This window comes from Tursiops truncatus, chromosome 2 (assembly GCF_011762595.2).
Source record: "Tursiops truncatus isolate mTurTru1 chromosome 2, mTurTru1.mat.Y, whole genome shotgun sequence".
NCBI classification, from domain to species: domain Eukaryota; kingdom Metazoa; phylum Chordata; class Mammalia; order Artiodactyla; family Delphinidae; genus Tursiops; species Tursiops truncatus.
The window spans coordinates 156,582,375-156,598,787 of record NC_047035.1 but is presented as its reverse complement, the minus strand read 5'-3'; the positions used below and the strand labels follow the sequence as shown (position 1 = coordinate 156,598,787).

Here is a 16,413-nt window from a genome sequence, read left to right as displayed (position 1 = left end):
CAACTTTGAGGGTAGAAAAAAGATGTTCAGACATTCAGGGTACAGAATTGAGGGAATATGCCAGGAGAAAGTAGTAGCCCATGGCACCCGGGATGGGGCCTGCCCTTTCCTAACAAATCTTGCTTCTAGTTAACTCATTATGTGCAGTTGTTACGTTGACACGTTAAAACTTTGAATGGACCACTGAACTGTTCAGTTTTAAATTATTAGAATAGTATATCCATTTCACACACACACACACACACACACACACACACACACACACACACACACACACAAAGGGGAGGGAGAAGCAGCCAGCCAACAACTCAAAGTTTCGCTGATAAGCGTTGATAAGGGACAGCAGTTGAGGGGCGGGCGTTGGGAATGGTGTACAATCTTTGTACTGTTTCCCCGTGGAAAGCATTTTAAAGGTGGAGTCAGGAGATCTCAGGCTGTGTCTAAGGGCCAGGTCTATGCATAGCAGGGTGTGGGTCGGTCTCACCAGGACGCTTTCTGTTCTTTCCTGGCGTTTCCGAGGCCTTGCGTTTCCTGTTCCACCTGGGGCAGCTCTCCCCAGTCTTCACGTGAGAAACTCAAGCTTTGATGACACAAGTTTTTCCGCCATTTAAGTACTTTGACCAGTGACCTATGGACAAATGTGTAATTCAGAAAAATTAATGTAGCCTAAACACATCTCATTCTCTTACAGCCTGGGGACTATAAAGTGAAAATGGAGCAACAAGAACCAGCAGATTCTCAAAATACCAAGCAGTCTATTATTTCAGAGGAGGTATACATTGATTTTTACTTCCCTTCTCCTTCGCCATATTAAGCTGAGTTTAAAAGAAATGTATAGACTATTTGCTGTTTCAAATGATTGCTTTTCATTCTTTTTTTTTTTTTTTTTGCGGTACGTGGGCCTCTCACTGTTGTGGCCTCTCCCGTTACGGAGCACAGGCTCCGGACGCGCAGACTCAGCGGCCATGGCTCACGGGCCCAGCCGCTCTGCGGCATGTGGGATCCTCCCGGACCGGGTCACGAACCCGTGTCCCCTGCATCAGCAGGCGGACTCTCAACCACTGCGCCTCCAGGGAAGCCCCTGTTTTTCATTCTTTAAGACAGGTTTTAAACACTGTTCCCGCTCCCTTTTTAGGACTCGGGCATTTTGCTCTTGTGTGGGAGCAGTGGTGTATCATTCTTAATTATATGTATTAGCGAAATTGAGGCTGTTTTTAAAGTGAGTTTTGACTGTTGATTTTTAAAATTCTCAATTTTTATTTTTTTCATTTATTTTTTATTGGAGTAGAGTTGATTTACAGTGTTGTGTTAATTTCTGCTTACAGCAAAGCGACTCAGTAATACACATATATACATTCTCTTTTATGTTCTCTTCCAGTATGGTTTATCCCAGGACATTGAATATAGTTACCTGTGCTATACAGTAGGACCTTATTGTTTCAATTTTTATTAAAAGTTTCTCTGGGTAGAAGAATAAATCTTGTGAGTTTTAGGGCTTAGACATTTCATCCCTAGGTATCACATCTTGGTTAGATATTTGTGGTCTCAATATGTGTGTTTAAGAAGAATAAAAACCTAAGTTGTTAGTTGTGGTCTAAATTCCAGAACTAATGTATGTCTTGTGTGTTATCCAGTTTACCTTTTAAAAAGTCTCTTCCTACAGGAACCATTGTAGTGGATAAACTTTAAATCCTTCATCTTTGGAACTCTGAGCTTGACACCTTTCTGGAATTCTTTTTTTTTTTTTTTTTTTAATTTTATTTATTTATTTATGGCTGTGTTGGGTCTTCGTTTCTGTGTGAGGGCTTTCTCTAGTTGCGGCAAGCGGGGGCCACTCTTCATCGTGGTGCGCGGGCCTCTCACTATCGCGGCCTCTCTTGTTGCGGAGCACAGGCTCCAGACGCGCAGGCTCAGTAATTGTGGCTCACGGCCTAGTTGCTCCGCGGCATGTGGGATCTTCCCAGACCAGGGCTCGAACCCGTGTCCCCTGCATTGTCAGGCAGATTCTCAACCACTGCGCCACCAGGGAAGCCCTGGAATTCTTTTTGATTTAAAAATCTTTCTGTGTTATCTGTGAACAGATCTGCTGATAATTATTAGGTTGCTGCTGGCGACAAGTGACAGATAGAATAGTAAGAAAAAAGCTACTTACTGCTTTATGTACACAGTGCACCTTTGTGCTCAGTCAGTATAGTCTGTAGGTAAGTTAGTCCTGGTAACCTAACCTTGGCATCCAGGCAAAACGATGCTGGGTGCCCCTCAGACTGGGTGGTAAACCCATGTGTCATGGGAAATGTAGTCATTGGCCGTGGTATCCCTGTATTCAGCTTTGCTGTGTAGTCATTGACAGTCAGATGCCACTGAGTTTTCACATCCTAAACACACACACGTGACTGGCACCCAGATCAGAGGAGAGACGGTTAGGAGCATCCCAAGAAACCCCTCCCTCCCTCCCTCATGCTCCCTTCTAGGTACCCCCGTCCTCCCCTCTCCCAAGAATTTGTCAACTCTCATTTCTTTTCACCTCTTCAGTCCTACCTCCAAAACTCCACAGGACAGCAGGCCCACCATCAGAAAAACAACTTTCAGTTCTTTAGACACAAAGAAAACTTGGACACAAATTTTGGGGAGGGAAGCGTGATCATTGAGAGCCACAAAAAGTTTGAAAGGAAAAATAACTAAATAAAAAACAGCTCAGCTTGAAAGTTTCCCAACTTACTATCTGATCTTTTAGTTAATTTCAGAAGGAAAATGGGTCAAGCTTGAAAGAACAACTTACAGAGATCCTACTGGTAAAACAAGGTAAAGTATTTTTTTCTTCTTTTTGTAAAATGCTGAGGATTTGGGTTCTCAGGGTCTCTATTTAGTGTTTAGCATAAACTTTGATATTTTCCTCACTGTAAACTCTGTCTTAAGTAAAGAATCTAGTTAAGCTGTTTTAACACCATTCTCCCAAGTAGATTAGGGTGAACCTAAACCTTTTGGGCCAAGCCTAATTTAGGCTAATAAAGCAGCAGAATAATTAACAGTACAGGTGACTTCCTTCTATTAAACCAGTTTTTGTCTCTGAATTAGAATTTAGGAGAAATTGCTACTGGGTTTGAGGTAAAACTTACAGGCTTACACCTTGCTCACGGAAATGAAAATTGGGGGGGAAAAAGTTTTGTAAAGCATTTCACACTGTGTACCAGTCGCCATAAAGACGTATGTGGGTGAGGGCCAGGAGGGAGTTCCTGGGGCCTGGCGCCCGCGGTGTCTGAGACTATGCTGAGAAAACTATTTGGGATCAGATTTATGCATGAAAAATGTTCATCATAAATTTAAAAGACAAATAAATTGAAATTCACCTCAACATCTTAAAAATAGAGAAATAATTGTTACAGTGTATTCATTTGTCAAAATCTAAGCAGCCGTCTCCACAGCAGATCACGAAGACAACCCAGCAGTATCAGAAAAGCTAATAAGCTGGTAACAAAATAGGATATTGGATATATGGTTTTTAAACCCTGCCAAATAATGTGTAAGAAAAGGCTAGAAGGAAAACTGTAGCAAAATATTAATGGCAGCTATGTGACTAGCCTTTTTCTTCTATTTTCCAACTTTTCTGTTTAGTAATTCTGTATATTATAAAAGAAAAAAATGTGCTAAACGTTTACATATGAAATACAAAAAAGGAGTAAAACAGAATGAGAAGATAGGAAAATGTAACTAAATTTAGTATCCAGGTTATATGATATAAATTCATTAACATAAAAACTCTATTTGCTAAGTGATCAAATGAGAATAAAGTTTCTTCGTAAGGAAATAAATACATCTATCGTCAGTGTGAAAGTACATGGACTTGCCAGTGATTTAAACAACTTTTGACTATACCTACTAAAGTAGCAAAAAACAGTAATAAGGTTCAATGTTGGAGAGCCATGGGGAACATTAAGATATTCATAGCACTGGTAAACCCAAAGTAAGAAAGCTAAATTTATTAATTCCTCAATTAATAAACAGGAAGGTCCTACTTTCTTACATTATGTAGCTGAAGTGACAGCTTTTAAAATCTAAGAAAGCTTACTTTGGGTAAACCCAAAGTAAGAAAGCTAACTGGTTTAACACACACTACGCCCCGTCCACAGAGTGGGAGGGGGTACCTGTTACGTGCAGTGAGCTGGGTGTGGTGAGGCCCGAGACTTGGGGAACACGACAGGTGCACACATACTTACACTTGTGAAAACGTAGCCAGAGCTTAGAGCCTAACCTACCATGACACAGCTTCGTTCTCCTTCCTGTAGAGTTAAGTTTATAACACAAAATAGAGCCCTTAACACTAGTTAGTGTGAAGAGTACGTGTTGGTTGGGGCCCATGTGGCTGTGCACCTGCCCCTGTCCTCTCTTCCTTCCAGCACTTCTTCATCAGGGATGTGCCTCGGAATCACTTGGGGATTTGTTTCCAAATACTCAGGATTCGGTCTCACCTCCGGAGAGTCTGCTTCAGTAGTTGGGAGTGGCCTCAGGTCTCCCAGACTCCACACTGTGTGGCCTGTTTACAGCACGGTCTTCCGCATCCGTCCATACGTAGGGCTGCCCTGCAGCCTCCGGAGAGCGCCTGTGTGAAACATTAACATTGCATACCTGAATGTCAAGCTTTGAAGAATGAATCTCAGTACTTTACAGTACTATTGCATGTACAGAACAGTTAAGTTGCAGCTAGAAAATCCTTTGTTCCATTGTCTCGTTCATGGAAGAGGGTATGGAATTGATTTGGGGAGAGTAAAGATGTGCCGGCTGTGTGCCCCTGTATTGACATTCAGGAGAGAATTGAGCTCCCCCTCTGTCACCCTGCCTACCTCTTGGAGTTGGTTGACTAGAGGGAAGAAAGTAAAACAGGCTTTCCTTATAACAAAGACTAAAAACGGAGTAACTCAACGAGAATCAGAATTCTAAAGCTACAAGAGGCTTTTAAGACAACAATCAGATGGACGTCTCTCCTCTCTGAGTCCCTCTGAGATGACTGGAGCTCTCGGGGGGCGCTCTCGTTCTACTGTTTCTTATAAATACGTACCTATTTTATGGCTCCATACTGCTTATTTAATTCAGCGTAACCACTATAATGATGCTCCTCTTTTTGCTTCCTTTATTCCTAGTGTGTTGGGGATGGGACCTTCAGTGCTTTTCCCAGCACTGTCTTCTTCAGTCTTTAGGACTCTAACCCTAGGAGGCAGCAGAGAGAACTGGGCCAGAAGGTGTTTCGTCACTTGCGAGTTACTGACTGATCAGAATGGCTTGTTGGTTGGCTTCTTGCTACTAACAGGAATGTGGGCAGCTGTGAGTCGTCCTGGTAGTCTGGTTGATTTTCACAGGTTCATTTTTGACATATTTGCACTTCAGAATTTGGGTGCAATACTAAAAGATCTACAGTTTACCGAAAGGTTTTTTTTTTTTTTAACCAGATTAAATTCTGACACTTTTTAATAGAAATGTGGCAAGGTCCAAGCCTCCAGGACAACCAGATAAAAAGTACGAGGTTTCCTCCGAGGAGCACCTCTTACCCTCAGTCTTACTGTAGGGAGACAGATGTCAGATATGGCTGCTTTGCTTTCTTTCTCCGGAGCCATCCAGATGTCTTCCTTTTTTTTTTTTGCGGTACGCGGGCCTCTCACTGTTGTGGCCTCTCCCGTTGCGGAGCGCAGGCTCAGCAGCCATGGCTCACGGGCGCAGCCGCTCCGCGGCATGTGGGATCCTCCCGGACCGGGGCACGAACCCGTGTGCCCTGCATCAGCAGGCGGACTCTCAACCACTGCGCCACCAGGGAAGCCCTGTCTTCCTTCTTTTAAACCAAAATTGTTTGCTTCTTTACTCCCATCTCTAACCGCTGCTTTTTTTCTGTTGAAGGGCTAAGAGTGAGGAGGAAATTCCCTCATGCGCCCTTCCCCCTTTAAACAACACGGTCGTTCCAGTAACTGGATTGTCAGTACCGGGTTCCCTGAAACAAATAGCTAGTCAGGAATAAAGCTGTGAGGGGGGACCAGGAGCCGCTCACCCCACTTGTTCTTTTAGGGACCATTTTCCCTTTAGACAGGATCTCACGCATGCAAAGCAGAGTACTTACCTAAATTTATTAATTCCTCAATTAATAAACAGGAAGGTCCTACTTTCTTACATTGTGTAGCTGAGGTGACAGCTTTTAAAATCTAAACTATAAATAAACGTCTCAATGGTTTACATTATGCAGGATATCATTTGGAATTTGCACAGGGGCTGGATTTGCACTGACTGCTTAATCGCCTTTAAAGCTGTGATCGCCCGCTGTGCTGCTCACGCAAATTTATGATCCAAACAGAAGTGTTTTGAGTAAATGATTTGAAAGCTGATTTGAAAGGCAGCTCAAGTGATGAGCAGGCCCTCTGTTTAGATGTAGAGAGTTAGATGTGGGAGGCAGTGGTTTTCTCTGATAATTTTTAGAGGCTGTGGGAAAGCACAGTTGGCTCTTTTTTTGATACAGATCTTTACTGCGTGGTGTTCCTGGCTGCTATCTTTAGCACATTTGCATGCTTTGCATCTGTAAGGTGCTGGTTATACACCCAAAACCTAAGAAGTCTCCTCTTGAGCGCTAATGCTTTTGTTTTTTCTTGTCTGCCTGAACAGAACTTGGGAAACTGTGAAACGGACAACGAGGAAAGGCCAGTCGGCTGATGGTATGAGTGCAAACCTGTTAGAACTCTCCCGAAAGGAAGTCCCACACAGGACTAGGAGACTGGGGGTAGGAGGGTTTTTTACTGTAACCAAGACCTCAGAGCAGGGTTATCTTCAAGTATGATCTTTTATCTTTAACTCTGGTGTTCTATTTTGCAACACTGTAACTAAATCAAGCTTTCTTTATCAATAACTTCCGGTTCCTGTTACCTAAGCTCAGAACAGTGTTTTTGAGGGGAAGATGTCATCATACTTAAGGCCAAACTTAAGTCAGTGTAATTTGAAGCCACATACTGTATCTAGATGTGTTATGACTTCTAGAAATCTTTTGCGTTCTGGTCAGAGGATCTGGGTGAGAGCCTTTCGTTTGGAAAACTTATTTGGCATGACTTGGCGCTTTCTGACTGCTTGCTTTTATAAGTTGATGAGGAAACGACTTAGGAAAAGACTGTTCATTCAGTTCACTTTCCCTTCCAGCCTGGATGCTTTGCCTGCAAAGATCCCAGAAAAAGTCCTGAAAACCACCTCTGGTCTAGGGGAAGTTGGGCAATAAGTCTTCCTTGTTTTTCCCTTTTTTCCATTTTGTTCTGTGTTCTGTTTTTCCTGGAAGTGGAGCAGCTGCCGCAGCTGCTGTGTTTTCCTACTGGGAAAGCGAGAGGAGCCGATGGTCCCCCTGGGCAGTTGTGTTTTCCAGAATCCAGTGGTTTTTCGTTTTGGTTTGGTTTGAAGCCCAAGTAAACTTGGGAGAAAGGGTCTTTTATCCTAAAACAATGAAGTTCAGTCTAGTTAGCATATACGACAAATGTTGGAACTTATTTGATTTATTGCTTAAAGGAAATCGAAGAGCACAGAGATCAATGTAACTTCGGCAGCGGCCTGGCTGCAGCAGGGTGAGAAATGATGTCTGTAGCGGTTCGTGTAGACCAAAATTTGTCCTGGACCGTGGGCTAAATGTTTTACTTCTAGTTTCAATTTTATTTTAAAGAAATTGTGGCAATAAAAACAAGCTTTTTATAAAAAGAAAAATTAAATAATACGGAAGTGTGATTATTTTTTCCTTGCTTTTTTTTAATGAGAATAACTTCCAAAGTTAACTGCCAGTATTGTAGCTTAAATTAACTTCCTATTGCTAATGGCAGATACAAGACAGATTTCAGCTGCAGCATTTCTTAAAATGTGGGCTTTTATCAATAGTTAGATTGCTGTAAACAAATTCCTGGCGTTCCTGAGCTTTCATTGGGGTTTCCTGGTTTTATTTCCTGCTGGCAGGTGTGGCGGTCATCCCCGTGCTGCAAAGAACCCTTCACTATGAATGCATCATTCTGGTGAAGCAGTTCCGACCCCCGATGGGGGGCTACTGCCTAGAATTCCCTGCCGGTGAGTAACTGAACACTGGGGAATAGAATGGCCCCTCAGGGACTGTTGGACTGGGCCAGGGCAGAGCCTGAGAACGGCAGAGCTTAGACATTGAACACCTTTTCATCTGTCCATGCGGTTTTAAGTAAAACAAAACCACTTCTGCAGTGAGGCACCTCCAGGCCACACTCCAGTGATCCTGTAATCCGTAGCGGTATCACAGCTCACCTTTCCAGGCCACCTGCCCTCCTCTTTGCAGCGTTCTTTCTAGCCTCTTTTGAGTCATTGGCTTTTCCTAATTTGTCAAGGTATTTCGTTTTCTATCACTAATGATCTGCCTCTGGCAAATTTACAGTAATAACTAGGCCTGGCTTTTAACTCCAGAAACTGTGAATGGGGAAGAACCATGATCCTCCTGTATGTATACAGGCCAAGGAAATCATCTTAATTTCAACTAGAATATTTTTTCAGTTGTACAGGAAGTATCTAGAATGCAGTGCATCCTTATAGCACTTAATTGGCTTGTTCCCATCTGAAGAGGTTAGATCTCAGTTATCATTAGTGGTTTAAGTTCTGTATTTTCAAAGTCCATCCCATAGTAACACATAAGTAACAGCTTTATTTTCTTTCTCACTTCCTTGCCATTTCACTGAAGAAATTAATAACTTTAAAAGTAATTGAGGGCTTCCCTGGTGGTCCAGTGATTAAGACTCTGAGCTTCCACTGCAGGGGGCACAGGTTCAATCCCTGGTCGGGAAACTAAGATCCCACATGCCGCTTGATGTGGCCCAAAAAAACAACAGAAAAGTAATTGAATAGCCCATGTTTCACTTTTTCTTTGCATCCTGTAAATTCCTTTCAGGAGAAAGGATCTGCGATGCTGCTGGCCTCCTCCCACTCGGCCCGTTTACTCCCTCCTCACAATGAACTAGTGTTACCCACAGTCCCCTCCCCCCTGCTTCCCTCCTTTCCGATCTTCTCCCTCCCAGGTGACGTTTATCCTAGCATTGCATTCCAGAGCCCTCCATATGGCCCTGAGGGAGGAAGGCAAGATGGGAAACACTGTCCCCAACTCGCATGTGAGGAAACAAAAAAAAGCACAGGCTTCCTGTGCTGTAGTCACATGACTAGTCTAAAACCGGGGCCAGTTGGCCACCACCAAGCCACTTACCCGCCCAGGAGATCCGTGCTGTACAACAAGCTTGATGCTGAGATGCTCACAAAAACATCTAGGTCTAAACACGAGGAACAGAACCTACTAAATCTGCCCAGGGGTGTTCTTTTGTCTTTAATTTTTCTATAAAAGATCAAAACCGGAATCAGTTTTATCTGCACGCCCACTTCTCCCAAACCTCTTGCTTGATTGTTCACACGTAGCTCGGCAACTTGTGTGTTAGAAGAAGGGGGCTCCCTGTCCCACCTCTCACATGACTGGGACTTGCAGGTCTCATCGATGACAACGAAAGCCCAGAAGCAGCTGCTCTTCGGGAGCTCGAGGAAGAAACTGGCTACAAGGGCGACGTTGCTGAATGTTCCCCAGGTTCGTGCTGCTTCCCATGTGTGTGCTTGGGGACAAACTCTTGAAAATTAGCCAAGCAGTTGATTGTTCTGGATGTGAAAGGGACGATTCTTTGGGTGTTCTTTATGGTCAGGGATTTATTTATTAGCTAATTCACTGAAGAGAAATCCTTGATGAGGGTTGGTCACCTGAGAGTGAACCTCCCTGCCCCATGAGAGCACGGCTGAGCAAAAAGGGCTGAAGTTGGAGAAGAATTATGAGATTAGGGTGCCTTTCGGGGTTCCCACATTCTAAGCTTTATTACGTACTCATCTCGTCCGTATGCCGTGCTCCTCACTAGAAGACTTTCTTGATGTGGTGAAAGGATATTACCGCATCTAACCCCTCAGATTTACCAAAATTTCCTCAGGAACTCTGGGGAAAATATGAGTACTAACTACACATGTGTTCTGCAGACCTACAGCGTGTATACTAAGGGAATAGGAGAAACCAGTTCCCCTGCGTAACTTCTACATAAACTATGGGTTACAAGCCCACTCTTCCTCCAAAGACATTTAAGTGATGAAACGAATGACACCTGACTAGTGTCTGGAAAGGTGATCTGCTGCTTCTCTCCCCAGCTGTCTGTATGGATCCAGGTTTGTCAAACTGTACCACACATATGGTAACCGTAACTATCAATGGAGACGATGCTGAAAACGTAAGGCCTAAGCCAAAGCCAGGTAAGCACGTGTTGGCTGCGTTTACAGTGGTTGCGTTGTATTAAATTTCTTTTAACTTGCTGCTAGTTTGATTTTTGTTAATAGAATAATGGTCTTTCAGAGATGCTTCATTGGTACTCTTGGCTATTTTCCTAATCTTATGTATTTCAGCATTTTTCTCTTAGCACTTCATTGATTTTGGTGCTTTCTTTATATAAAATGTGCAATTACACATTTCCATACCTTCTATATGGAGTTTATTCCCGCTTAGTAATAAGGACTACAGGCCTTAAATCATAAACAGTGAAAATCTTCGAAATCACTCTGATTTCTGTCTCCATCAATATTGTAAGAATGGCAGAAGTGCTACAGCACAGCACCATGTTAACTGTTTTTGTTGAGTTCCATATTTAGTGAAGCTTTGGGGAAATTCTTTGCTCCACGTTTCTTAGCAAGTTTGGATTCAGAGGCTTTAATGCCTCTGTCGGTTCCATGTGCTCTCGCAGCCCCACTAAAAGGTGGTGGTGACACAGACACCACCGTAAATCATGTGTTGGAGTGGAGGTCTTCCATTTCCCGTCCCTTTTAGTTGTTCCCAGTGTTCAGTTTCCCACTGCAGCTAATTTTAAATGCTCAGTTTTCAAACTAGCGAATATAACATGCTGATGAAGAGTTTGGCAGTTCCTCAGAGAGTTAAACATGGAATTAGCAGGTGACCCAGCAATTCCACTCCTAGGTAAATACCCAGAAGAACTGAAAGCAGGGCCTCAAACAGATAATTGGATACCAATGTTCATTCAGCATCATTCACAATACCCAAAAGGTGCAACAACCCAAGTGTCCATTAACAGATGGATAAACAAAATGTGGCCTATTCTTACAATGGAATATGATTCAGCCATAAAGCAACGAGGCATGCTGATACATGAAGCTTGAAAACATCTTGCTCAGTGAAATTAAGCCAGACACAGGAGGGCAGATGTTGTGTGATTCCACAAATGTGAGATACCTAAAATCGCTACATTCATAGAGACAGAAGGTAGAATAGAGGTCACCGAGGATAGGGAATTCTTGTTCAGCGGGTACCACCTTTCTGTTTTGGATGATGAAAAAGTTCTGGAGATGGCGTAGTGCTGATGATTGCACAACAATGTGACTGTATTTAATGCCACTGAATTTGTACTTTCAAAAATGGTTGAATTGGTAAATTTTATGTTATGTATATTTTAACAAAGTTTAAAAATACATATATGCATATCACAGAATATGCTTTAAACTTGGCCATTAAAACATTTGATTTGGAGAACAATAACTTTGTACTGTTGGAATTGTTTTACCACGTGTATAAATTAAATTAGTAGAGACCCAGGTTTCTGTTAAACTCTTATAGCCTTTTTGATAACGTCTTGCACAAAAGCCTTGCAGCGTTTGACCATTCCGGGCCTTGCTGAGATGTCCCCCTTCTGTTTGTTTTCAGGAGATGGAGGTACGTGTCCCGCTCGGGGGCTGGCCTTGAGTGCCGTGTGGTGCAGCGGGAGCGGCCATGGCATTGTGAGTTGCTCAGTTGGGCTCGCCTGGTGTCCGGCTTTATTTTCACTTGCACTTTGTTTGTTTAGAATTTGTGGAAGTGATTTCCTTACCAAAGAATGACCTGCTGAAGAGAATTGATGGTAAGCATTCTTGATCACCCCACTTTCTGTTTTCCCCATCCCCACCAACGGGGTACTAAATATAATTCTATTTCTTCCTCATTAAACTCAAATACCTAGAAACTGTTATAAGACTGCAGTTGACCTACATAATAAGTTTCCTTTCCAGGTGGCACAGAGTTTGAAAATAAGAGCAAAACATTCCATGTCAAGTGAAAGCTTTCATTAGGGGCTTTTTTAATTCTACAGAACAGTCAAGATATAGGCCTGCTGATTAGCCAAAACTATTCTATACCTTCAGTCTTTAACCCCTGCCATGCAAAGGTATAGTAAATAATCTCTTAACTGATCCTCAAATATGCCAGTATGTTGGACGGTTCTTTGTGTGGGGTCTAAGTTAAAGATTTTAACAAATGTTTAGGCATCTAATATATACGCAGTGTGATAAGCTGATATAATGAACTAACTAGCAGCGTGCCCCTTAGTAAACTACTTGTCATGTAGCTACATGTGGTTCCCAGTCAGCCCATCTCATAGGACTTTGTAAAAATTAGTCAGGTTCCATGGACCGATGTCCTCCAGTAACCCTACACAAGGAGATACTGCAAAAGACGTGGCAGGGCCTTCAGGGGCTCCTCTGCCAGCTGGGTTCGTCTCCAGTCACTCATGACAAAGAAGTGGGTGATCTCCTAATTTGAATACTCTTAAGTTTTTATTTCAAAAATTAACTTGAAGCATTGTTTGACCTGAAGCTTTGGGAGCAGTCTCTTCCTTCCTCCCGTGAGTACCAGTGGCGTACAGTTTTATTTCTGACGTCTGTGTTTGAAAAGTCAAGGGGATCTTTCAAAAACTGCTGGGATTTCAGGTTCCCAGACAGACAGCCTCCATCCCTACGTTACCTTTTTATAGACCAGACCTAAGGTAGAAACCACCTTAGGATCCCAGGGTCAGAGTTAGAAGTGCTCGTCGTGAGGAGATGCAGTGATTTGAGGTGTTTACTCGGGGAGAGCCACGGCCACCCGTCACAGCACAACTCTGAGGCCAACAGGCCTGGCTGGATTGAGGCTCAGTCAACCGTGTGTTAGTTACAGCTCAGAACAGGCTCCTAGCTCTTCTCATTAAACGGGAACAGTAGGACAGCCCCTACCTCTGAGGAGGCAGGAGTAAAATTAAATGGGATAACGGTGACACACAAATGCTTGAAGGTTATGTGCTATTGTTTTTATTTTTTGTATTAGAAAAATGTCCTTTTAAAAAAAATTCCTTCCTTCTCCTTTCCAGTAACTTCCCTTCCAGCCTTAAAAGAGGGGCGAAAATAGGGAGGTAGAAGGATCTATATATATAGGAAGAGGGAGGGGCAAAGAAACAGTGTTCCTGGCTTTACTAGCATCACAGTATAGTAATCAAATTATTTATTCCACACGTACCATTTGAGGAGTAGGAAGGCACGTGGAGTTCAGTTTTCTATGAAGAATAGCTTTTAGCACTCGCCCAGCACCTACTGGCACAGATGAGCAGGACAGAACCCTGTCTTTGAGGGTCAAACCGACTCTGAGCTTGTTCCTAAACAAGTGGCTGGGAAACAAGGGGCAGATTGGAAATCTGGGGGCCTCCACCTGAGTAAAACAGAAGTTCTCACGAAAGGCCCTTGTGGTCAGATTCAGAGACCTCATCCAGTCCATCCGAGCACACAGCTGAACTTGCACATGGAACCTGTGTGTCCCTGACAGTGGAGAGGATGGATGAATCATCACTGTGTAGTTCAGCGCAACAAAGCCCTGTAGTGAGCAATCTATGAAGTAACAGTTGGATCTATAAACTTAAAGCTTTGCTGTTTAAAACACAGAATCATCACCTGGTATATGTGCTCTTCTGTCTTTAACTTTTTCTTGTTCTTAATCTCATGCTGGAAACGTAGTCCTGCTTTTACATCCTTTATTCTTCTGCTAGAGTAAGATCCTTGAAGGCAGGAAACGTCTTGTTCATCACTATACCACCAGCATCTAGCACAGGAACTGGCACATAGTAGCCGCTCAGTAAACACTGATTGGCTGATAAGGGGTATTATCCGTTATCAACTTCATTATCTGACTTGTATTCTTCACCTCCTCTAGATCTGGTAGCTAATGAACGTCTGACAGTGGACGCCAGAGTCTATTCCTACGCTCTGGCGCTGAAACATGCAAACACGAAGCCGCTTGAAGAGCCCTTCCTGAAGTTTTAAGGCCAAAGGACAGTCGCCTTGTTTCTGTAACCAGGACACAGGCCTCCTTCATTAAGACTTTGTATTCAGCTTAGTTTCAATGGAGATTTGAAATTAGTTTTTTTCATAAAATAAAAGCACAGAATGCATGTGGTGGTATGGAATTGTAATTACAGGTAGATTATAGACTTCATTTAAATGCTAGACTCCACAGCTAATATTAAAGAACAACAACATAAATGCAGGTAATGTTTAATCCAGCTTTTAAAAAAGAAAGCTCAGCTGTTAACTTTTCTACTCTAATCCAGGAGATACGGTATTTTCATAGGAAAATAGCCCTGAATTCCAATTAGGTCAACGCTTCCAAACCCCACTGAAAAATATGTAGTGAGGTATGCAAACAACCGTTTACAGCATTAGAGTTTTTTTAACAGACAGACCTATATAGGGACTTTCTTGGCCTCTCCTAATTATCTGCTATATGGAATTAATCTGCATAGCACAGGATATAAAAGAGAATAACATTCGTAATAAGCAAATGTTTCCAGTTAGCTAGTGTCCTTATAGCCATCTAACTACTGGAGGGTGACCAGCTCTTATGTAATGAAAAACGGTCGATTCATTCACGTACCAAGGTTCAGAGGCTAATGAAAATACAGGGCCCTTCCCTCAAGCACGTGTATATACTTCAGAATCTCTTTTCCTATCCTTACCTCAAAAAGTACTTGAAGTTTCTAAAAACCAAGCCCATAGTAATAAGATTTATATGGTTTGGGGCACTGTCTTCGTGTTAAACCGTGAGTATAGCCAGCACAGTTAGCAAGGACCAGAAACCCAATACAAGCTTCTTTAAAGGAAAATATGGATTGTTTCCGGCTCATGCCGTGCCCAAACTTCCCCTGCCCCCAATCCTCAAGGTCCACCGATGTCACCGGCCATTTTCTTACCTCTTGAGCGTGGCTGTTGTGTGGACTTCTGTAGCCTCAGGGGCTCCAGGATTACTGCCTCTTTGGTGTAGAGGTCTCTGGATGGTTCTCATTGGCTACCCCTAAGTCATGTTTCCAGCCCTGGACCAGGGGTTAGCCAGGCCCCTCAGAGCCAGATAAGATCAGGGGACTAATGCCAAAAAGTACAAGTACAAGTACAGTCTGCTTGTCTGCAGGTTCACTGACTTCCCTAGAGATATTTTTATAAGCAAAAATAGATCTTTATATTGTACTTCCTAAAAAGAATGGAAAGAATCATGCAACTAGAGAACTGTATAGATGAAGTCTACTCTCCCTGTGAATACTATGAAAATTTAGCCCCAACTAGTTGCTCTAATAGTAGCCTTCCCCTGTACCTCTTAAATCCTTATTTTTAATCATGGGCATCATGATTCTCCAGGGACTGTAATCCTCTTCCCTGAGCACCCAAGGCCCTCGTTACTGCTCTTCATCAAAATCAAGAGACGCCAAAGCATACAGAGAATGCACAGGCTCAAGCACACAGAACTAGTCTCCAAACAGCCTCTAACTCTTGCAAAACCACTCCCCATGCCAACTGATAAAGCTACACAATGCTGATGGAGGACAGAGATTTGTAACCCCTGCCTGTCTTTTCTGCCTTCTTCTTTTCCTGAGTGCAGTTCAGAAATGACATCTAAATCCTAGAACATCGCCTAATGCAGTTTATGTTCTCTGCAAATATCAAAGGTTATGCTTTGGAAATTCGGTCAGTTTGAGAACTGGCAGTCTGGATGCTTTCACTGGCTGGCCCTATTAGTGTATCAGTATTTAAACGTTGAAGGTTTATTAGTGCTTTTTTGAAGGTTTATTATTAAAAGCTGTATGTCCACCTTCTTTGGGGAAAAAGAGCTGTAACACTGGGTTGTATTTCCATGGTAACAGTGGTCTGAGGCCCTCAGGAGATGCTCTCCAGTGGACATGGCGACTCTCCTGCCTGCCTGTATTTCCTCTGCCTTCCTCCTGAAGTTAGTTGGCTTTGTGATCCTAAGCTAAATAAGATACACGTCCTGCACTAAGAAAGTAAACAACGATAGAAAACCATATGAATGAGAAGGACTTCTTTGAAAAATTAAGTTTGATCTTTTTGGGCAATAAAGCACATACTTTGAAAAATGAATTAGGGAATTCCCTGGCGGTTTAGTGGTTAGGACTCTGTTTTCACTATGAAGGATTCCTGGTCGGGGAGCTAAGATCCCATAAGCCATGCAGCACAGCGCCCCCCCCCCCCCCCAAAAAAAAGAGTCATTTATAAAGAACTGTGCTATAGCAAATGGAGGCTGGGATATTGTGACCA

General features: G+C 42.9%; 1 protein-coding gene across 9 annotated transcripts in view; it reads left to right on the top strand.

Annotated features, from left to right (window-relative positions):
* Positions 1 to 16,413, top strand: part of NUDT5 (nudix hydrolase 5) — a 39,266-nt gene that overhangs the window by 10,063 nt on the left and 12,790 nt on the right. For 7 of the 9 annotated variants that reach the window (XM_073801559.1, XM_073801554.1, XM_073801555.1 and 4 more), the window contains 9 exons: positions 692 to 772; positions 2,735 to 2,802; positions 5,136 to 5,234; positions 6,637 to 6,686; positions 7,954 to 8,061; positions 9,485 to 9,580; positions 10,180 to 10,281; positions 11,738 to 11,930; positions 14,024 to 14,261. In XM_073801559.1, the coding sequence (XP_073657660.1) occupies positions 713 to 772; positions 2,735 to 2,802; positions 5,136 to 5,234; positions 6,637 to 6,686; positions 7,954 to 8,061; positions 9,485 to 9,580; positions 10,180 to 10,281; positions 11,738 to 11,910 (756 nt within the window). In that variant the 5' untranslated portion in view covers positions 692 to 712 and the 3' untranslated portion in view covers positions 11,911 to 11,930; positions 14,024 to 14,261. Of the gene's footprint in view, positions 1 to 691; positions 773 to 2,734; positions 2,803 to 5,135; positions 5,235 to 6,636; positions 6,687 to 7,953; positions 8,062 to 9,484; positions 9,581 to 10,179; positions 10,282 to 11,737; positions 11,931 to 14,023; positions 14,262 to 16,413 lie in introns of those variants that run through there. The other 2 variants (XM_073801560.1, XM_073801553.1) reach the window with 2 other exon arrangements.